The sequence below is a fragment of the Gouania willdenowi genome, chromosome 22 (assembly GCF_900634775.1).
Source record: "Gouania willdenowi chromosome 22, fGouWil2.1, whole genome shotgun sequence".
Lineage (NCBI taxonomy): Eukaryota > Metazoa > Chordata > Actinopteri > Blenniiformes > Gobiesocidae > Gouania > Gouania willdenowi.
In genome coordinates, this window is record NC_041065.1 from 7,400,782 (window position 1) to 7,424,522 (window position 23,741).

The following is a 23,741-nucleotide window of genomic DNA, read 5'->3' on the forward strand; positions in this document are numbered from 1 at the left end:
AAAAGTAGAGGTGTGGCTTCTGGTGGATTGCAGAGGCAGGGGGAGGAAGTGAGGCTGTTTAGAGTGGGACAGTGAGACGTTTCTCAGAAACTCCGAATAGCAGCTTTAATGTTGAAATGGCCCGTTTTCTCGCCTAAAATCTGCATCCTACTTATGATCAAACTGTTCTGTATTTGGCCTCTGAACTAACTAAAATGAGTCTGGCCCCTATGCTTTTGCATGACATTGAAATGAGTGACTTCCCACAGCCCAGCCCAGCGGATCTCCTTCAGGTTTAAACCAGGGAAGCTCTAGCAGGGCAGCATCTCTGGATCTTTTTTGCCCCTGTGGTGATGGCCTCCTGCCCACAACACCAGTCTATCCATTGTGAGCAGTGTGTCAGCCAGGGTAGTGGACAGCCTGCTTCCCAGCACCTGGTTACTGGTGTGAGGGATGGAGTCAGAGGAGAGGGATCCATCATTGGGAAACGGCTCCTCTGACCTCAGCCAACCCTGCAAACACAGCAGGAAGTGTCACAGTCAAACCTCAGTGGAATCAGAGCACATAGCAACCCACCATCAAGGTTTAATAGGATAAACTGTCATTTGTAATTAATTAAATATTTATTGGTTTTTATAGTGCGGAAGACACAAAAACATCCACACTTGATAATCAAAATAATTCCATTTTGTAATAATAATAATAATACATTTCGTTTATGGGCGCCTTTCAAAAAACCCAAGGACACCTTACAAGCAGAGTTAAAAAGACAACAATATAAAACATAGAATTACAAAGCAGCCTCAAGCAGGGTTGAAAAACGCAGCACCCCTTATTAGCCAGTTTAGGTCGACTTAGGTTTTGTTGCGATATAGGGTTATAACCTAACCCTAACCCCAAGACACTACATATGTGTACTTTGGTAAACGTACCAATAGCACCGTGGGTTGTCCGTACGGCAACCGTACGAATAGATACTTTCTAAAAACAAACAAATAAAACGTAAAAATTAGAGACTTAAAAGGAGGTAATCAACAGTTTAGATGCACATACACTGGTCTACGATGCACTGGCACGCCTTAGGATGTGGGATAAAACTCGTACTGGGCTTAACTTTAGACACATTGATCCCAAATACCTGTTTTAGGTATTACCACTCACTCCTTCTCCCTGTCCACAGCCACCACCATTATAGTTAAGCTTCACACTTGTCACTAAACTGGCTTGATTACACAACACAATAAGCACAATATGTTCTACAACAACTTCACTCCTCACTTTCACTTTAAAATAATCAATTCTTCCCCACCCTTTCTATTTCCTGCCTTGAGTCTCTCCTCCCCGTTCCCTCCCCCACCACTGACTTAGTATCTCAGAATTATGACTTAGCATACTTAGTATCACATTATTATGACTTAGTATATCATAATTATGACTCAGTGTCTCATAATTATGACTCAGTATCTCATAAATATGACTTAGATTTTCTTTAAACTTTTCTTATCGTTTTTTTTTTTTACTGGTGGGAATGGGCTTCCATTGCTTCCATAGTATTTGCCGAGTGGAGACTAGAAATGAAACTGACAATAAATAGCCTACATCTAATAAACATCTCTTTGGGCCTTTTTTTGCTGAGTTCTATGAACTGTATGTTGAACGTGTCCACATGTTTCTTACCAGATGATCAGAACTCTCGAGGAAGCTCCAGTTTTTCTCCCTGGGGATCACACACACACACACACACACACACACGTACGCACGCACGCACACGCGCACGCACGCACGCACGCGCGCACACACACACACACACACACACACACACACACACACACACACACACACACACACACACACACACACACACACACACACAGTGTTCCTTTAACTAATAACTAAAAACCAAGAACCAATAATGAATTCAATAACCACTGAGCACACACACACTCACCACTCCAGCACTGCTCTCCTCTCACTCTTCACCATCTCTCTCCACAGTCGGTCCCGTTGAACTGGGTTCCTGTGGTCCAGGTCTAGGGCCACATGAACCGACCCCCTGGTGTGCCTCGTCCTGTCCGGAGGCTGAGCGCTGGTTACCGGCATGATGCCGTGGGATCCAGTCGGTAAACGGTAGCCTGCGGAGGACGCACGCCGCACGCTCACCCTGTCCATCCCGTGGTCCATCCCTGGATTAGATCGATCAGATGAACCACAGTTATCTGCCTGGACAGATGGTGAGAAATCGCTGCTGCTTTGTTTACGTCTCCATGGAAACGGTGTCCTTTTGTCCCAGCTAAGAGCTGCACTCAGAGGTGTAAAGAGCTATGATATATTATAAGTCTGATTTGATTGTTTATTTTATTTGTTGTATTCAGTTTGAAACTTGAAAGGCTCATACAGAGCTCAGTGAAATACATTTTAATTTGATAAATATAACAATAAAGAATACCATAATAGATGAAACAAGATCATTTTGTGTCCTTTTTCTTTTCATAATATCATATTGTTCTATCTCGTGAAACCAATATTGTGTATTGTATTGTAAACCCAGTAATTAAAAGTACTCATGTTACTGCAATTGAGTTGCTTGTACTTTTTTGAGTATATTTCTAAATCAGTCATTTTACTTGTACTAAAGTACATTTCAAAAGAAGTATATTCATTTGTTACATTTCTACACCCAACTGTTACTGAGGAAATTATTATTTTTTTGTTTTAAAATGATCAAAAAATGAAAGTAACTAACTTTTTCTTTGAGTACTATTTAATTGAGCTTGTATTTACTTGATACTGAGTATTTTATGTATGACTTACTTGTACTTGCACTTGAGTAGAATTTCAATCAGGTAACAGTTCTACTTGAGTAGGATACCGTATATAATATCTAATATACACCTCTGCTGTCCCACGTCTAACCAAGGATACCTTTATTTTGAAGACTGGGCGCTTTACCGGATGTAGACTATAGTCGCTTGGCATATGTTGCTAATTGGCTCATATTTAATCCTTAGTGTTTACTGTATGAACAAACTGAACCAACACTGATGTGAAGGTAATTTAAGTCTTTTTGTTTACATTACAGTAACAGTCTGTTTCCTGCTGGTGTTTTATCATCTAAAGCTCAGTGTCAGAGTCGGTGCGCATCAGTCCGTTACCTGCGGTAGCTTAAAGCTAACGTCAGTGACCACACGCTTGTTGCTAACTTTGTGCACTGAGCACGAGCACTGAGCACTCAGCAGCTGCTAGCGCCTTAATGAGGTGAGTTATTACCTGCAGCATCAGTTACATAAGGCTAGCTTTATCTGCTGTTTACAATGACTCAGTTTATTAACATATGCTAGCTGGCTAGCTGCTCCTATCCTGTCGCAGTGGCTTCATTAAAATAGCACATTTCAGATTAAAGGAGCAGTCGAATATTTTTCTGATTTATTTCAAATAAATGATATAAATGTTTAAGGTGTAATTATTGTGGAATATACTTTAAAACAATACACTTTAGATTATAATACATTTTAGATGATAATAATCACATTTTTAAAATTCCTTTGCGTTTGTATTAAGACATTAGTCTCATGATTCCAACTATATATGAAATCAGAATATTGCCTTATTAATATTGATGAGAGGAAATAGCTTGATAATGCATCAGTTTGAAATGTAAAATGAAACATTTGGACTTAGTAGCAGGTTTTAGCAGGATGTGCTCACACAGCTATGTGTATTTCTCAGTGATTGTTAGTGGCTCATTCCATGTCATTTCAACACATTTTCAGGACATCACATGCACCTGGGTCTCAAAACATTCTGAAATGTTTACCATTTGTCCCGTGATTGTTCAATAGTCACACTGTACATTTTTAGTTTTATCAGATTAATATTTTTTGAGAAATGGCCAATTTAGTGGGGGATGTGTTGATTTTTGCTCGTCCTTATTTTTTTTCTTCTTCCATTTTCAGCTTCCAATATCTCAGGAACTACATCACATAGGAAACCTAAATTTGGTATAATAATAGGCCGTGGCTATTATGTTAAACGTATCTCACCCTGGGACCCACATTTTGCCACTTTTTTCTAGAATTCAACCAACTAAATGTAGTTCTTCAAAAAATAGCTGTTGAAAACACACATATATAATCTTTTTAAAAACATAAATCTATATATTTTCACGTGCAACATGCATTTCACAGAAGAAAGGTTTCTTTCAAAATAAAAGACAAGTCCAACGTGAGAGACATTGAGTATTTCTTTATTTTTGACTAGCTGTCCGTGACCCATCCAGTACAGGTTCACAACCCACTTTTGGGTCCCAACCCACCAGTTGAGAATGGCTGCTCTAGATGGACTTCTAAAGAATATAACCTAACCAAACTTCTACTGTCATGCTGTATATGATCTTTCATGGAGCTTACAAGTTAAATTCACTACAGGTACAGTTTAAAACAATAGCAGTGGTCATTATTGTTGGTTTTTGTGCCCCTGGTGGATTTCCACATACAAATTTACAAATCAGAACTCTTGAAACAACAGTATATGTAGCAAAAGTAACGAATATTCCTTCATTGAGAAGATTCTTAAAAGAGAATGATCATTTTTTATTTTTTTTTTTAAGTTTATTTTTATACATAAAATATATAATGAATAGAAATGTTTGCATTCATTTAATGTAATTTTAAGGAAGAAATACTATATTGGAATACATATTGTTATCAGGATATAGATCTACATATATCGTGATATAACATTTTCTTCATATTGCACAGCACTAGCCCATCCACACTAAGAAATCTAACTTTGATTCAGTTCAGGTTCAAAATAACATTTCAAACTCCAAGACCCTGAAGGGACTGGTTACAATTTACAAAGTTGGTAGTAAAGGGGCACTGCCTGTGTACCGCCATTTACTGTGCTGTAGGTTTTGAACAGACTAGTCTACTTTAGTGACGTCGACTCGTTGCAGTACCTGACTTTTGCTCAAGATGGCAGCGCAACACAGCAAACGAGGGTCGTAGTATAAATACTGTACTATTTTCCTTTTATTTTTCATTGTCAAAAGAATCCCTTGAAAAACTATTCAAAACAATGCAATTTAACTAAAAATAAATCTTGAATGACATAAATAAAGGAATAATACAAATGAAGAAGAAGCCTATTAATTTAAATTCTGGTTCTATAGTAAATAGGGATGTAACGATTAATTGCAAGGCAGTTAAAAATCGATTCATAGGTATCACGGTTGATATCGATTTTCTGAAAATTGAATCGCAGTACTTTTTTTAACCAGCAAGTGTAGGCGGCGGGCGGAGTCTGCTAATACTTTCTTTCTGGCCGCCTTCTACTCTTAAATATGTTAATAAATGATTCATTACCCCTTTAGCACCGACAGAATATCTGTAATATTACTTGAATATCTGTAAAAGTCACGTTTTTCTATTAGCTCTGTCTGCTAGCATAGCTTCTCTTCTTCACTGCAATATATATGCATGCCAACCGACCACTGTGTTACCAGCGCCCTCTGCTGGTCCAAACAAATATGACGTAAATCAGTGTAATCACGGTTTTTTTTTTTTTTTTAAAGTCCAAATGTTAAGGCACAAAATACATTTTCAGTTGCACTTTTAAAAAGAAAAATAACTATTATGTAGTTTTGCATTGTTTATTATAGAACCAGAATTTAAATTAATAGGCTTCATTTTCATTTGTATTATTCCTTTATCTATTTCATTCAAGATTTATTTTTAGTTAAATTGCATTGTTTTGAATAGTTTATCAAGGGATTCTTTTGACAATGAAAATTAAAAGGAAAATAGTACAGTATTTTCTAGTTTTTTTCCCAAAAAAAAAAAATTTGTCTACAGTCCCATTTTGTAAAATAAATTGTGAGAGAATCGTATCGTGAACCCAGTATCGTGAATCGAATCGTATCGGGAGTTGAGTGAATCGTTACATCCCTAATAGTAAACAATGCAAAACTGCATAATTTCTTTCTTTTCTTTTTAAAAGTGCAACTGAAAATGTATTTTGTGCATTAATAATTGGACTTTAAAAAAAACAGTCATTGCACTGTATTTCCGTCAGATATTTGTGTGAACCAGCAGAGGGCGCTGGTAACCCAGTGGTCGGTTGGCATGCAGATATCTTGCAGTGAAGAAGAGATGCTATGCTAGCAGACAGAGCTAAAAAAAAATGTGACTTTTACAGATATTCACATAATATTACAGATATTCTTTCAGTGCCAAAAGGGTAAGGAATCATTTATGAACATGTTTAAGAGTAGAAGGCGGCTAGAAAGAAAGTAGTGGCAGATTCCGCCCGCCACCTACACTTCTGGATAGCGCCCTTTGCTGTTTAAATTTTTTTTACCGTGATTCAATTTTCACAGCATCGATGTGAACCATGATACCTATGAATCGATTTTTAACTGCCTTACGAATAATCGTAAGGCAGTTAAAACAGCCCAAACAAAGTCTAAACGCCTGGCTCTGAGGAAGCCTCAGGACTTAACAGTTACCGTAGAGTCACAGATTTTGGCACAACACCGGCTTCGGTGAAAGAAGCCAAAGCTACCATAAAAACAGCCCAAACAAAGTCTAAACGCCTGGCTCTGAGGAAGCCTCAGGACTTAACAGTTACCGTAGACTCACGGTAGGCGAAGCAGCAGTGTTCTTGGGTTTCCTTAGCTTCTATAGCATGTCCAGTGTCCCAGGGGCTTTATTTACTTCCCCTTAAACGTGACGCTTTCCGGTGGGTGAAGTAAATACAGACTGTAGAAGAATTACAAATGTGTTTAAGGGGGAGTAAATATCCTACAAGAAGCTGCAGGGCTTGGAACTGTCGCTATCTGCGGTCACAGATTCTTTCGGGTCTCAGATTTTGGCACAACAACGGCGCTCGGGTTCGGTTTTTGGTGACGTCCTCGACTAGTCAATGTCGACGTCGACTCAACTAGTATGCACATAAAGCTGACCTTTAAAATTATGAAGTCGTTCAACCCCTATTGTACTTTAGCAATAGTACTACGACTATTTGAAAAAATGAAACGTCTGATACATCCATCCAGTCAACACATTCCTTAATCTAAAGAGATTCAGCTGATATCTGAGGGTAGTGTAAACCAAAAGAAATGTGCATGAAATCGAATTTCTCTTTATTTTGAGTACAAACTAAAACAGTAACCATATATTGTTAGTTTGGCAGGGTGTTGTACATTAAAGTCAGACTAGTCTAGCATGTGGATTCTTGTTGGATCATGGGATTCACTGAAAGCTTCAGTATACTGGATGTCCTTTTGTAATGCGATGTATTTGAATATTGTCCCAGGAGTCGGTTCTAAGGGGGAAATGACCAGAGAGGATGTTTCTGAGCCTGTGGAAGAAGACGTTGTCCTGGGAGATGGTTCCAGGTTCTCCTCTCAGCAGCGACCTGTCATCTATCAGGTGGCCTCTGCTCCCACGCCCAGTGACTGTGGTGAGGACACGCACACATGCATGTTTGATCGCTATAGTCAAACAAAGGTGTCTCTCTTACCTTCGTTAACGTTGCTGGATTTTGTACCTTTGACTTTATGGTGATTATCTTCATCAGACTTGTGTCAGTTGAGATACAGAAAAACCAGTGAATAGTTGCAATCCTTTCATGGTACAGCATGAAACAGGAAGTAACTGTTGGCAGTGGCACAGTCTCTGTAAATATTTAGTTTTGCATTGCTCAGAACAAATATTGGCCCCGCCTTACCCCCGTATAAAAGCAACTCAAATTACTTCAAATGATGTGGTTTAAACACTACACTATCAACTTCTAAGCTAAAATGCAGCCATTTGGCTTCTGTGGAAACCAAAACAGAATCACCAGGGTTAAACTTAATAATGTAAAAGGGGCGCCAGAAATTAGGGATGGGTACCGAATTCTGTACGTTTTTAGGTACGGACCAAATTCCTTCTGTACTACCTGGTACTGATTCACGTAAAATCAAACGGTACCATGTGTCGGTACCTAAGCACATCTTTGTTACTATGAGGTAGTGGAATAGTAGGCAATTTCCGATGCAGTACCTGAACACAACATTGCACTGCAGTAGCTTTTTAAAATGTGAGCACGTGCTGATTATGGGGGGGGTCCTTGTACAGTTAAGGCACGCCCAGTCTCATACATGCAAATCAGTTGCTTTAAGGAATCATTTAATCAGCCATTAAAAACTGAATCCACTGAAAGTGACATAATGTCAATGAAACGCCGTCATCATTAAGGGGCTGTTCATTAATTCTCCCGTCCCGCTCCAGAGCTAAACACGTCAAATCTGCCACCCGCAACACCGACTAAACTGTGAGTGGCGCAGTTCCCGCTTAACTTTTGTGTCTGTGAAGCTACACCCATTTCTGGGGAAGTTACAAATTGGGAGGGAGGGGCTGAGCAGCCTCCGTCAGCTTCACCTGCTCAGTGTTTAATATGAACAACATCTCATCAGAGCTACAGAAGATCTGTGGGAATAAGTTGTGTTTTTGTGGATGAGACTGATTCCAGAGATTGTAGAGTCTGAAACATTGTACGTTCATGATAACTTGATAGCTTTTAATATTCTGGCTCCTATTGGTGAAATAACTGATGCATCTTGTACCTATATTTGTCTAATCATTTGGAATAATATCATCGGGATAATTTAAATTACGTTATTTTAAATTGAGTGGATCAAAATTTAGTAAACCTGCTCAGATTTAGTAAACCATTGATCCCTGAGGGTAAATATGATGACATTAATGCTGTTCTCATTCATACATTTTTATGACATATGATTATAAATAATGAAAAAGGAGCAGTAACAATAATCCATGCCAATACAATCTATAGCTACCTTTCAAATGGAGCTTACACGCGTTTTAAAGGGGACATATCATGCTAAATCCACTTTTTTAGCCCTTAAATGCATTTTGTTGTATATTTAGAGTGCTTAGAAGTACAGAAAAAATCAAATTAGTCTCTTCAGGTTCTCCGTAGATATCTTTATATTCTGTTTAGCTCATATTTTTCAATCTGTTTCGATTTTTCTATTCTCTATTACGTTTTTTTAACTATTACATCACAGTATTTGCAGCGGAACTGCCAAATTAGTACATCAACTCCAGGTCCAACACTTCGAGCAATCCGCCATTTTTATTTCTCGCTTTTATTTTGTAGTCCAAGCTCAAGGATGCCGAAGTTACGAGAGGATAAGTCAAAGTGTTTGGTTGTTGGATGTAGTAACCTACACGCTTCATTACACCGTCTCCCAGCATCAGAACCTTTTCAAAGTGCCTGGTTGAGTTTTATTTTTCACAGAAATGTACCCACATCTGTGGGTAAGGTCATTTTTGTGTGCGCGAAGCACTTCAAGGATGACTGCTTCAGCAACCTCCGCCAGTATAAAGAAGGATTTGCCGAAAGACTTTGTCTGATTGAGGGTTCAATTCCTTCTATCTTTGGAGACGACGAACAGAGCACTTCGGTAAGCTGTAAATAACGCTAAAAAGTGTGATAAGACGTCCCTGTCATTGTTTTGTTAGCATTAGCAGTTGCACCGTCTTCAGACTTCATATGTTAGCGCTGTGTGCTCGTTTTAGATCCTTGATGATATGGCCTACGTGATTTAATTTAAGTCTAAAGTTTTCATTAGTCATTTCATTTTGCCGTTTTTGTCTTTGAAAAGACTGTATTAAAATGCATTTCGTGACGTTAGCTTGGCGCTAGCATTAGCTCGGTGCTTGTGTTAGCTCACTTGTTAGGGTTCTGCAGGTTCATCATCTTCATTTTCATCTCGCTCCGCCGGGTCAGACTCTGGCTCTAACATGTAAAGCTGGATGGACAAGTCTTCTGTTGTTGACATTTTGTAAATAACCTCTGAATAAAAAGTTTATGCACCGCTACATAGCCATATGTCTTCTATCAAACTACAAAAATGGCCGAGCAGGGTGGAGTTGAACCGAGTGTCACCTGAAGAGGGGGCGGGGTATGGAGTGTCTCATTTGCATTTAAAGAGACCGCACCAAAACGAGTTGATCTCAGAAGCACATCAGAAAAGGGGTAGAAAAGGGGCCTGTGGAGCTATAATAATGAGGAGTTCAGACCCAAGCATTGCAGTTCCACTTTATATAGACCACAACTGTATGATTTATATGTAAAAAGGAAGGATTTAAAACCATGATATGTTCTCTTTAAATTAACACTTTTATTTTGACATACATTCTGGTTTTCTTTTTTTATTATTCATTTTGTTTACTCGTTTACTTGTATTTTCTGAAAAAAATTGATAAAAAAATAGCAATGTGGAAAACAGAATTAGAAGGAAAAAATGTAGTTTGTAAAAAATAAAATGTATTTCATAGTGCCCTATACAAGTCCTGTTAATGTTTGCCAGTTATTTCAATTCAATTCAGCTTTATTTATATAGCGCAGAATACAAAAAAAGTCATCTCAAAGCACTTAGCAATATAAAATTCATTGTAAGAAAGAAAGAACCCTACGATGAAAGTGCAGTGCAGCTGAGAACAAAGGAAAAGCAGTGGAGAAAGAGTGTCTGGTAAAAAGCACATGGATTAATAAAGAAAGGAGACGCTGGTCCAGACCAAAAGAGGAAAGAGAGTTGGACCAGGATCAATCAACAGCACTACTTCATACCCAAATACGTTTGTATTCAGCAGAAAAAAGTGCTTTTGGGGTTCAGCTACTCTTTAAATTACTGAGTTATATGGAGTTATTTAAAGGGCATCTGAATTGTGGACTTTCCTCCATGTGTATTCCTGAGAAAAGAACGCTTACCCTGTGTGTTTTATAGGTCAGTGCAGTTATTAATTTCCCTTTGTTTTTCTCTCTTGTTCACCAGAGTTCTCTTTTTTTGACCCATGTGAGCCACGGTGCAGGCAGATCCTTCTGGATCCCAGCACCACCATACCAGAGCTATTTGCTGTACTCAGACAGTGGGTGCCACAAGTGCAGAAGAACATTGATCTCATCGGCAACCAGGTGATACTGCTTGGTAGCAAACCTCTGTCTGTAAACGGTTGTTTTTTTTCCAATGCGTTTAAGCGTCAATTGTCTGCTTAAAATATAAATACCGCAATTTCCGGGCAATAAAGCGCACCACTATATTAGCCGCATTCCAATAATTTGGCAATTTTTCAAGAAAAATCAATTCAAAGACTGCATCGTCACATATAGGCCGCACTCTATTGGCTGATGAGGATGCCCTTCAGATGACTCGGCCAATCAGAACAGGCAGGTAGGCGGGCCGATATACTTTCCGTGTAACTTATTCTGATGAGTTTTAACTGATACGTTTCCTTCTCCACATGAAGTCTCCTCCTCACTGCTCCACGTCTACATATCAGTTCATTTACAGCTTTTTATGGTCATTTTTAACTGGAACCAGACTGATACACCGCTTTGTCCTATCTTCTGACTTCTCTGAGTCAGATTATGGACACAGTCGCTTCTAAACAAACTAAACGTTTTATTTGGTAACTTTATGCTGTTACAAACTGGCTGAATTTTGCTATATCCAGGCTGTTCTGCTCTCTGCTCCGTCTGTCAGTTTTCCTTACGTAAGCTTCTCTATCAGACTCAGAGTCCAGAACAATGATCATTCCTGAAGAAACTAACTTGATGATTTAACAACTTTATGCTATTTATTGTCTCCTTCCATTACAAACTGGCAGATTTTTCCTTTATCGAGGCTGCTGCAGCGCTATCTCTCTCTCTGTGTGAGTGACAACTTAAAAACTGCACCGTATGCATTTTTACGTGTCTTTGCCATGATGAGGGTGTGTGAAAAAATGACTGATCAGAATGATTCATTGGGAGTGTGAATGATATAAAGTAAAAAGTTTCATTGGTCTAATGTGAGAGAGAGCTTAATTTCTTGGCGGCAAGAAGATTGTAAAAGCAGAAAAAAATACACAAGCTGCAGGGTTCAAAGCTTAGGCAGAAAAGTAGTATCTAATTACTGTCTATTTTTTATGAACAGGCTACCATAGAAGAATCAAGTTTTTGTGAACAAGTCCACCCGGTTCACAACACTAGACTTCTGACAGTTACACTGAGTAGCAACAAAGCAGTAAATACTTTGGGGAAGCAGTCGATTATTCTCACTCACTTTGCTTGGCTCCCCTTGAGAAATAAATGGATACTAGTTTGTACAATTCTCATTGAAATTTAAAAGCGAGTTGTTTTGAGAGGTCCTATTCCCTTCTTAATTAATTTGAACTGAACATTTTGCTTGAGTTTCACTTAGTATTTTAATATGTAATGTTCATGGAAAGTGAAAGCAGGTCCTCTGTGGCATTATGTGGTCTTGTCTTTGCACAGATTCTGAAGAGAGGCTGCGGGGTGAACGATCGTGACGGTCTGACTGATATGAGCCTCCTGCACTACTGCTGCAAGGCTGGAGCTCCAGGCATTGGTTAGTAGGTTCACCAACCACTTCTTAAACATAAACTGAGGCTGAACACTCCTTACCATGGCCACCACTTAAACACTTCCAGGGGTTAAAGAAAAGTGGATAGGAAAGGAGATAGGAGGGACTATTCGGAAGCACCCTGACACACTCTCTCTGGTTTTTTCTTGTTGTGTGTCTCAGGAGATGCAGACACAGCAGCCAGCTTTGCTCGACAGCTCCTCAGACTGGGTGCGGATCCCAACCTCCGCTCACGATGGACCAACATGAGAGCGCTGCACTATGCCACCTACTTTGATGTTCCCGAACTCATACGGGTGGTGCTACAAGCATCACAGCCAGAAGGTGAGGTAGGCAGTGACAGTTACCACCTCTAATGTTGGTATAAAGGTACATTTCAGCTGCTGTGGGGATTTAAAAGTTACCTTTTCTGAGTTAAAATGGACCATGTGAGGGGCCCTAAGGAGGCCCAGTCACCAATGAGCTCCATCTAAAATCTGATTAACTTTTGATTCTCAAGATTCACATCATCGATTCGATCCGATCCAATATTGGTTCAGGTTAGTGTCATTAAACCGTTTTTTGGAGCTGTTGCCTGAATTACATGACTGAATAGTTATGCAACATATTGATACTAATATTATATTGACATTCAGCAGTAAATTAATGAAGTATTGGTAGTTAATGATGGCTGAAAGGACCAATCCCCCTCCCAGAATGTTGATACAATTGCTTTCACAAACATGCTGTGTGGCAGAATTACCAAACAGGGGAGGGGGCGGTTACTGAAAGTAGCTGGGTGTGTCTTACTGCTACAGCAGTAACGCCCATAATCAAGGCTTTTTTGAATTTCCCTCCTAGTGGCAGCTCAGCAGAAGGCAGGGGTTTACTGTCCCTTTAAAACAGACTGTAAATTGACTTCCTCTCATCACTTGGCAAGAAAAGTAGTTCATTTACATGCCCTGGGGTAAGGCTGCTTCTTTTAGCAGTGATGATGTCACCTGCATGAAAAAACCCTTCCAGATGTGACACTGGTCCCAGGGACACAGAGATATTGCTTTGTCATGATAGCCAAAAGAGAATACTGCTTTTCATTTTTCCTCCACCAGACCAGAGCATTGTTCTGCAGTCCCGCAGGTCTCCTTGCCCTGCCCCTTTTGATCTCGTCTTTTACCTCTTCTGCTTGAGTTTTCTGTGCTTCTCCTTCTCTTTGTCTGTATGCTTCCCCAAGGAGAGACTCCAAGGCACTGGATTGCTTGTGGTTAGTTGCAGGAGGTTGGGGTTCCACCTCTTCCTCCACTCCATCAACTCCAGCATCATCTTGCTGTGTGAGAGAGAAGAGAGATAATTTGTATTGTATACAGAGAGAAGTGAGTGAGAGAGAGAGAGAGAAAATGAGGTAGGATTTACTGGGATCTTTTCCACAGGGCTTTTTTGGTATTGATTACATTAGATGCTTCTTCCTCCATCCTACTCACTACTTCAGTCTGGAGTCTGGAAAAGGTGCTGTTTCGCTCCACCTCACTTAAGAATGTCAGGGCTTTGAACCGTGAATTGACAGCTGAGGCAACATGCAGCATGTCCTTCTGGTTCACATACCTGAAAGTTAAATTTAACACATTTAAGTCAAATTATATCATCACAGGAGGATAATAGTATTTTCTTTAATCATGTTTCCTTTAATATACAGTTCCATACTCTCAACTCTGTCTCTCTCTCACTCTCACGCACGCACGCGCACACACACACACACACACACACACACACACACACACACACACACACACACACACACACACACACACACACACACACACACACACACACACACACACACACACAGGTTTTTCATGATCTCATCCTTGATGTCCTTTACTTTGGAGTCTTCTGGGAGGCTGGTCATCTCCTTCATCAGTAAGGCATGCAGGGGTGTGATCACTGAGAGAGTTGGGGACATTCGTTATGTTTTTCCTTGCCGTGTGCCTCACAGGCGTGCAATATTCGGGAGTTTGAGACTGGCTTGGGAGGCGAGGTTGATGTGCAAAGCAGCCGAAGTGGCTTCGCCCCATTATCCAAACCGCATGGACCATATTTGTCGTATTGTCAGTCACAATGCCTGGGTCTTTTCTCATCAGACCCCACTCCTCTATCTCCGCCATCAACATTTCAGCTCGGCTGGCAGAACGATGGTCAGTTTCAACTTCTAGTAGTGCGGTTCTGTTACTTTCCTTAGCCGCCTGAAGCCCTCGTTTTCAACAACTGAATACAGGAGCATATCTTTGCAAATGAAGCCTGCCATCGCCTCAGTTATTTTGACAGAGCGTGCAGAATTGGCTGGTAGCAAGTTGTTGCTCCAGTTTCATCTGTTGCGGCCCAGTGGACGACTGGGACATTAGATCTTGGTGATGTCGCAACATGTGCTTCCTGAGGTTTGTCGTATTTCCGAAATACTTGACCTCCATTTGCCATGCCTCGCAAATCGCTTTGCTTTTATCAAGCTCATCAGTCTCCTTGTGGTTTCTGAACCCGAAGTGGTGCCAGATAGTAGCTTATAGTGTTTTGAGTGTGTTACCTTGGCTAACTTTACCACCGTCCGACACCATGTTCACTGAGAGCTTCTTCTTCTTCTTTTTAAGGTTTTATGGCGATCGGGAAACTACGATTTAGTGTATTACTGTCACCCACTGGATTATAAGTGAACCAAGTTTTAAGAGGACCAAATAACAAGAGAGCTTCACTTTACGTCGCACGTGAAGTGGGGTTAAAGTTCACCGGGGGAAATCTTTGGACGTACTAATCCATCTTTAGGAATTAATATGAGAGTCGATACAGAATTGGATAATCAATCTTTTTCAACACAGGTCTAGTAGTTAGTACTTAGTAAAGTTAAATACTGCTGCACGTGATGAAGTTTTAGTATTTCATTTTCTTTTTTTTCGTTTAATTGCACTGAAACATTGTGACCAATGTTTTTAAATATTGCATATTTGGTGTATGGGATGTGGTACGTTTTATTTATATATATATATATATATATATATAGTATATATTTATATATATATAGTATATATTTTTAAAAACGCAAGGTTGATTTTCATAAAATATGACAATTGTTGCATTTTACAAATACATGTTATATGATTAGTTTAAAAGTTGTTTATTAGTAGCTAGTAAGGTAGGAAGATTATCATTTTTGATGAAATGTAATGAAAATGAAGCAATTGCATAAATTAGGAGAAATAAAGTGCTGCATGTTAAAACTTAATAATTTCCTACCTTTTTAAGTTACTGCTATCCTTCCTTATTATCTTAGCCTCTAATTAAAGTGAAACCGTGAATTTTTAATATTTAAGAAGTGCTTTTCTAACTGTTAGCCCTTTGTTCTATTCAGTACCTATGAAGTAGCTCACAGTTTCAGAACGGTTGGTAAACCCCTGCTCTCTTTACTTTTAACATAAACCAGGGAGAGACACACTTTTCCCCACGCTACTGTATGGAAGCTATTAAGGATCAGCTGATTGATCATGTACCAATCGTTATAGTCTATTATCTATTAAAAAAGCTGATCACAAATTGCAATAAAGATTGTAATGATGCAACAAACCTCACAAAACTTACTTTATAAACTTGATTAAAACTGCATTACCATTCTGGTGTTTCACGCTGTGTCTGAAAATGTTTTTAAATGAGCTGTTTTCTGATCTAATGACATATACACTCTCCAACCCTCCATGGCGGAGGAATAGCTGATGCAGGAAATGTGCTGTTTCACAACCTATCAGAGACATGAATTGTACATCTGTCCAAAGCAAGGATGGACCGGCCATCTGGCATGAAATGGACCAAAAGCTTTTAAGAGTAGCCAAAAAAGTGGGCAAATAAAGAGGAAACTGGTGGTATGTAAAGGAAAAAGGTAGCTTAGATGGGCAAAATGTGCCAAACATAAGTGAAAAAGATGTGGAACAAAGATAGGCAAAAGGAGGGAAAACCCCCCCCCCCCCAAAAAACAAGTGGTATGTATTGGGTAAAAGTTAGCTCATTTGGATGAAAAGTGGCCAAAAAAATTAAAGAAAGGACATTTGGAGTGTCAAAAGAACTTGCAAAAATATGCAAAAAATGGAAAAGAAAGGGCTATTTATTGGTAAAAGGAAGCTAAAGTCCGAAAAAAGCGTCATAACTTTTTGAAAAGGGGCAAAAAAGGGATTAAAGTTTCCCCCTTTTAAGGTTTTCTGGGGGAATAATAATTAAAATGAAGACAGAGCCACATGTTGAGCATTACTGATTTAATACCAGCTTCTACGTGGTGTCCAGTGATAATGTAGTGGACTGGTCTGGACACAAAATGCCTGAGCTTTTGTCCTCGTCCACCCCTGCTTCAAAGTGAGATAAAGTTTAAAGGTACAAGTTACAGATATAGAGGTGTCATTTTATTCATGTTTTTTTTTAAATGCTGACAAAAGTAAAGACTTACTGACAGTTTTTTAAATTAGATTAAAACAGATCTTGTGTCTTTATGTTGTAATTTATCTTCTTTTGTTGACCTAATTTGTTGTTTGCTTTGTGTATATTTAAGAGCACTTTTAGAATTTATAGTTTTTGGTGCCGCTATGCAATGATGTTGCACAGTGTAAAAAGGTAAATGTTGGGTCCTAAAATAAGATAATTGTTGGTAATATTTATCTTTTGCATGTGTGGAAAAGTTTTTGTAATTTGTTAAAATATTTGCTTAAATATTTGCCCATACGCTGTTACAGTGTCTTGCAGCAAAATACATTTAAATATCGTGATATTTTCCTTTTATTGGTAGCAAGATCACAATATTACAAGATTACAATTTAATTTAGCAGATGCTTTTCTTCAAAGTGACAAGCAGTGTGCAGCCCTGTGATGGACTGTATACTAGTGCTGCAGTAATTGATGATTACGCTAATAGATTATTCCATCCACTTTCTAATCAATTAATCAGATAAAATAAATAGCACATTTTGTCAGTTTTTCTGCTTTTTGATTTTATTCCATAACTAACAGAATAAGATAAAAAACCCTCTTGAGCTCTTGTTATTGCATAATATATCAGCTCCACTTGAGAAATAAATGGATGCTAGTTTGTGCAATTTTCGTTGAAATTTAAAAGAGTAGTTCTGAGAGGTCCCATTCAGTTAATCAATTTGATGTGAATATTTTGCTTGAGTTTCACTTAGTATTTTAATATGTCATGTTTCTGGACAGTGAAGGTTGTCTTTGCAGAGAATCTATAGTATAATATTTATACAAGTTAACTCAGACATTTCCTTAAAGGAGCTGGAGGCAAATGCAGACTTTCATTTTATTTTTTCATAAAGGTGATTGGTGCAGCTAGTGCAGAAGATACAACAAGTGTCCCGATCCGATATCGGTGTGATATTAGCCTAAAAACGAATATCAGATATCGGATTCAAATTTCCAGATTTACCAATATTTTTTATTTTATTGATTTTTAATTTATTTTATTCAATTGTAGAATACTGTAGATATTATTTTGAAGGTTAAAATGTATGTAACAATTGGTTAATAATAAATGGGTCTGTTTTTCTCATACCTAGTGTTGCTGACTATTGTAACATCACTTGATCAAAACTTTTCTAACATTCCATACGACAAAATAACTAATTATTTTTTTATTAAATAAAAAAAAATAATTTATGATCCATGCTGATATCGGATTAATATCGATATCTGCCGATACGCAAGGCTGCAATATCTGTATCATATCGGAAATGAAAAAGTTGTATCGGGACACCCCTAGAAGATACATCTCTTACACACCCATGCCCAGAAAAGGCTCCAGTTTCATCTGTTGCGGCCCAGTGGACGACTGGGACATTAGATCTTGGTGATGTCGCAACATGTGCTTCCTGAGGTTTGTCGTATTTCCGAACTACTTCACCGCCATTTGCCATGCCTCGCAAATCGCTTTGCTTTTGACAAGCTCATCAGTCTCCTTGTGGTTTCTGAACCCGAAGTGGTGCCAGATAGTAGCTTATAGTGTTTTGAGTGTGTTACCTTGGCTAACGCATGGACTAACTTTACCGCCGTCCGACACCATGTTCATTGAGAGCTTCTTCTTTTTAAGGTTTTATGGTGGTTGGCATACTACGATTTAGTGTATTACTGTCACCCACTGGATTATAAGTGAACCAGGTTTTAAGAGGACCAAATAACAAGAGAGCTTCACTTCACGTGCGACGTGAAGTGGGGTTGAAGTTCACCGGGGGAAATCTTTGGACGTACGAATCGGGCCTGGCAGGACAGAACCAACACAACAAAAGGATGTGGTACTGGGCCAAACCTGTACTGGGCATCAAAGCTGATGCCAAAACCAGAGAGAAGGAAAACAACCCAAACTAAAACAAATCAAGAGTGAAAACACGACGGTTGGTCCCACCAGGCCAAATGTGAACAAGAAAAGCCTTTGCTTTAAAGAAGGATACAAGAAGGGAGCAGCTGATAGTGTGATGACAGCAGGTGTGCACACGCAGATGAGGTGCGCTGCAGATAGCCAGGTGGAGCGATGAGGTGAGTGGTTGTCAGAAGTGAGTCAGGAGGGGCGAGTGAACTGCCAGAACACATATGTCTAGGCAGAGCAGGAAGAAAAAACTAAATAGGTCCACAAAAATAGCTTTTTTTAAAAAAAAAAAAACATCTTGTAAATGCGCCAGAGTTAGCAAAAATGTTAATTTGCATCTGTTGCCCCTTGGCTCGTTACAAAACAAACATTATTCACAAGGCTTTAAGCACATAAATACAATACAAACAATCAAAAATACCAAGTAGATGAATGTAAGAGTTACAGGTAAAGTGCTGAAGTTAAAGTGTGTACTGCCAGTGTATAAAGTATTTAGAAAGTGCACAAAGTCTAAAACCACTCACCAGTGGTTAATGGCACTTTTTCTCTCTACTGCGTATGATTGAGAGGGAGATTTTGGGTCATGTTGGTGATTATTTTAATTGACTTCACTGATTTTAAATGTTCTAATTGATTTTAAGCTGTTGAATGTTTTCTCTTGTGCTTTTTGATCATGTAAAGCACATTGAGTTGACTTGTGTATGAAATGCGCTACACAAATACATTTGCCTTGCCAAATCAACATATGCAAACAAATATATCTTATATACAGATAAGGCATAAAATGTCAATTGAAGGAACGGAAAAAGTGTATAATATCCTCATTTTTCAGTACATTTATTGTCCTCTGCCACAAAGTGGACGGGTTATAATAGGTTTGAGCTCCGTGTGTCTGCTTGTCCGAGTTAATGGCGACAGCTTTTCTCAGCAACCGTTTAAGAAAGGATAACCAAATTCAGTGTGTGACTTCCGGGTATTAATACCTTGATGGAGTTCGAAAATGAGAAGTGAGCAATAATTTTTTCTAGAGTTATTGCCCTTGTGCCGTTTTTTTTACTCTGTTCGAGGTATCTTCAATGGGGCAGCTTTTCTTAGAAACTGTTTAAGATAGTAATTTTATATTCTGATGTGATATTTCCTTATGTATACATCTAAGTACTTAGATTTAGGACATTTAGGAAAAGGTTGTGAGTTATAATGAGAACCAATCTGGTGGTCGATGTTGATGACTGTCTTTTTATTTTCTTTTATGTAGACAATGTTGTCGGTCTTTTATTATATTAATTTCTGACCCATATCTGCACTGATGCGTTATCATGTTGGAACAGGTTGCTGCTAACATTTACACAAAGAAGGGAGCTAGAAAATAATTTGTCAGAATATGCTGAAGCATTAATAGTTCTTCTTACCATGGAGGTGATTGGAACACCTGTATTTGATTATTCAGAGGAAAGTCCACACATTTTTGTCGCTACATGGTAAAATAGAGTTCAATGTAAATGTTTGCTTGTGCTCTGTTTGAGCCACTTATTAGGACTCAAAATACAAAGCAGTTTTCTTTCATGCATCTGTTATTACAGCAGTAATTAAAGCGTTGGCTTAAGTTGTTTAAACAGGTGTGTGTGTAATGTATGTGTGTATGTTTCAGCATCAGTACAACCTGAAATAGGGCAACATTAGCATGTAATTGAATGCTTGGTTAGTTTTATTTTGGTTCAGTGTTCCTCAGCTACCAACCCTTACTGATTCCCCAATGTGCTTTGCAGACTGTGACGCCACCTGCAGTGACTTTGATTTTGGCACCGCTCTACACATCGCTGCATCAAACCTGTGCACATCAGCAGCCAGATGTCTCCTGGAGCTCGGAGCCAATCCTGCTTTCAGAGTAAGTGTCATTGTTCAATGTTTATGCACACCAAAAGGCTTCCGAATCATTTGAACACAAGCTAAAAGGGGTCACTTTAATAAAAGCTACATCTGTAGATTTTGGAAGGCGTGTTAAGTGTAAAAACAATAAAAGATGTAAAGACCTCCTTACTCTAAGTAGGATCATTTTCATTGTATTTACATCCTAGCATAGATGTTTTCTTTCTTTTCCTAATAAAAATAATACATGTTTTTAAATAATTGTGTGTCCTGCCATGACACATTTCTCTGCGATGGACTGCAAACTACGACTGCAGTAATTTATCATTTTAGTAATCGATTATTCCATCCACCTTTAATCAATTAATCAGATTCCTTTTTTGTGATCAGCTTTTTATTAATGTGTGGTTTGTGATTAGTCTAATTTGTAGTTTCCAGTTATATGCACACATTTTACCCCCTCTATTTATCCCACAAGTTCATTCCCCTTATGAAGAGCATATTGTTACATATACACAAATTAGTTTAATACACATGTAAATCAATCAATGAAATAATAAATAGATTAATGATAATAATAATAATAATAATAATAATTATTATTATTATTATTATTATTATATTAAAATGAATAGAAATAATTTAAAAAAGAAGGAAAACTTTGTCTTTATTACCCCAATGTGTAGAATTGTAAAATAACAATATGTTGTACAGTAATAAGCACAGTAGGTTCAAGGTATGGTTATGAAATTAACTTTCTCATTTTTTCTTCCAGTTTAAGGGCAAAAAATATCAGGTGTTACACTTTTTGATTTTTATTCCATAACTGAAATAATTAGGTGATGACAAAACCCCTCTTGAGTTGTTTTGCACAGAAAAAGAAAAATAGAAGAATCTAACAAAGTTATTTCGCATTACATTATAAATGGGTATTGCCGAAACAAACAAAACCTGTGTTTAAATAAGTGACACATTTTCCAAGTTTAACAATTAACAATATAAATGAAATTAACTTAAAAACACAATTATACATTTTTTGTTTAGCTTTGGTAATTTGCTATGCTTGTCGATTTGTTATCTGTCCAACTACAAAATGATATAAGAAATGCAGCTTCCTTTACACTTTTCGAAAAATAACTGCACATTATCTTTTAAGTAACTATTGATTTATAAGTTACAGTATCATTAATTATGCAATTCAGTTTCTGTTTTTATTTTATTTATGTATTAAACACTTTATTTTTACAAGGAGGCACATGTAACTTTATGCCTCGCAGTTAAATGCACTTGTACTCCCGAGGAGGCTCAAACCAAAACACTTCAATTTACTGGTTGCTTTATTTTTACACGCAATTAAATTGACAATATTACGGTAACTATCTTGTTTTATATTTTATATTCATATTGCAGGTATGTCTCTGCTTTAGAATCAAAGTGATTTGCAAAGAAAATGATAAACTTGACCTCTGGTTCCTCTCAGAGAAGCCCTCTGCTTCCTGTTGAGCTGCTGTGATGTAAGGCTAAAGCACCGTGGCAATGAGGACACTACACAGCACTGTGTGTCTTTTGTGTTCAGTGTGTAATGATCCCACACTTCAGACACTTGTGGGCCTTTTCTTTTTGTAAACTTTGATTTTCACCACACACCGTGGGCTGCATAATACAAGTTGGAGTCCCACATTGTGCCATATAGTCATGGGTAGATGAGGCCTTGTGAAACATTGTGACACATTACCCAAAATTGTATCGATACTGTATCGATACTGTGGCTTAACACTGACACCTGCTGGATCTTTTATACATTATTGCAGGCAACCTACTTGGTTCAAATGACACACTGGTGCATAGACCTAGTATTAAAAATAATACAATTCAGGCCATTGTATTTCATATTTAGTTATTTTGTATCTTAAATAAAATGTATTTGATACTTTAAAGTGAACATGTGAATGTGACACTGCTTATGTACATGTCTCATCATGTGGGGTACCACAAGGATCAGTTCCGGGTCCCCTACTGTTCTCTCTATATATGTTACACCTTGGGGTGATTTTTAGGAAACATAATGTACCTTTTCACTGCTTTGCTGACGATATACAGGTTTACTTGCCATTAAAAACACAGACCACAGAATCTCTCCAGGCTGTGGTCGACTGTTTAAAGGACATCAGGGCTTGGATGGATTTTATCTTTTTATCTCTGAATGAAAATAAAACTCAGGTGGTCCTATTTGGTCGTCCTGACCAGGTGCAGGTCCTCACCTGCTCCCTGGGCTCTCTAGCACCCTACATTGGTCCCCAGGCTAGAAACCTTGGTTTTTTATCATGGATGGTGCTTTTAAATTAGTGAGACTGGTCAGCTCAGTGGTAAAGTCCAGCTTCTTTCAGCTAAGGCTGCTGGCAAAAGTGAAACCCTATGTGGCCCATGCTTGGACTACTGTAACTCTCTATGTTGGTATCCGTCAGCCTCCAACTTGTCTAAAATGCAGCCCCCCAGTACCTGGCTAACCTCCTTTCATTGCATCAGCCCTCCAGAGCTCTGAGGTCAGCCAACCAGATGGTTGTAGACGTCCCTCATTTCATTTTAAAATCCAGAGGTGACAGTTCTTTTTCAGTGGCTGCTCCCACCCTCTGGAATGCACTACCGCTAGCTGTGCGGACTGCCGACAGCCTGTCCTCTTTAAAAACTAAGCTCAAAAACTCACTTTTTTGCCCTGGCCTTCAGCAGAGCCTAAAGAGTTTTTTTTGTTGTTTTTAAAATCTTTTAATGTTTTACTAGTGGTGTGTTATTGTTGTTTAATGTCTTTTGTTTTATGGTGTTGTATATTTATTCTCTTCACTGTAAAGCACTTTGCTATGCTGCTGGCTTTTTTAATGTGCTATATAAATAAAGCTGACATTGACATTAACATCAAGGCAGATGTTTTTATTTTATTTTTTATTTTTATTTATGCATATTAAAAAAACTAGTTGTTCCAACTTCTCTTGACATGTTCTAAACCTTTCTGTATGGCAACACATACAGTGTGTTTGTTCCATAAACCCTTCACTCTACAATAATGAGGGGTTGACAGTCTTTAATAATAACCACTTGATC

General features: G+C 38.3%; 2 protein-coding genes across 8 annotated transcripts in view; one reads left to right on the forward strand and one right to left on the reverse strand.

Moving 5' to 3' along the window:
• On the reverse strand, nucleotides 1-3,363 carry cimip5 (ciliary microtubule inner protein 5). Of its 2 annotated transcripts, none has more exons than XM_028439070.1 (4): nucleotides 3,247-3,363; nucleotides 1,928-2,162; nucleotides 1,657-1,696; nucleotides 1-491 (listed from the first exon to the last, which is right to left on the reverse strand). In XM_028439070.1, the coding sequence occupies exons 2-4, from the start codon at nucleotides 2,158-2,160 to the stop codon at nucleotides 291-293; spliced, it is 474 nt and encodes a 157-aa protein (XP_028294871.1). In that variant the 5' UTR covers nucleotides 2,161-2,162; nucleotides 3,247-3,363; the 3' UTR covers nucleotides 1-290. The 2 variants fall into 2 exon arrangements, with proteins under 2 accessions (XP_028294871.1, XP_028294872.1); XM_028439071.1 differs by lacking the exon at nucleotides 3,247-3,363 and adding an exon at nucleotides 2,791-2,920.
• Nucleotides 1,858-23,741, forward strand: part of LOC114456953 (CAP-Gly domain-containing linker protein 4) — a 78,097-nt gene continuing 56,213 nt past the window's right edge. For 4 of the 6 annotated variants that reach the window (XM_028439063.1, XM_028439067.1, XM_028439068.1 and 1 more), the window contains exons 1-6: nucleotides 2,923-3,028; nucleotides 7,294-7,440; nucleotides 10,826-10,965; nucleotides 12,307-12,400; nucleotides 12,578-12,739; nucleotides 20,546-20,664. In XM_028439063.1, coding sequence (XP_028294864.1) covers nucleotides 7,314-7,440; nucleotides 10,826-10,965; nucleotides 12,307-12,400; nucleotides 12,578-12,739; nucleotides 20,546-20,664 — 642 coding nt within the window. In that variant the 5' untranslated portion in view covers nucleotides 2,923-3,028; nucleotides 7,294-7,313. The other 2 variants (XM_028439066.1, XM_028439064.1) reach the window with 2 other exon arrangements.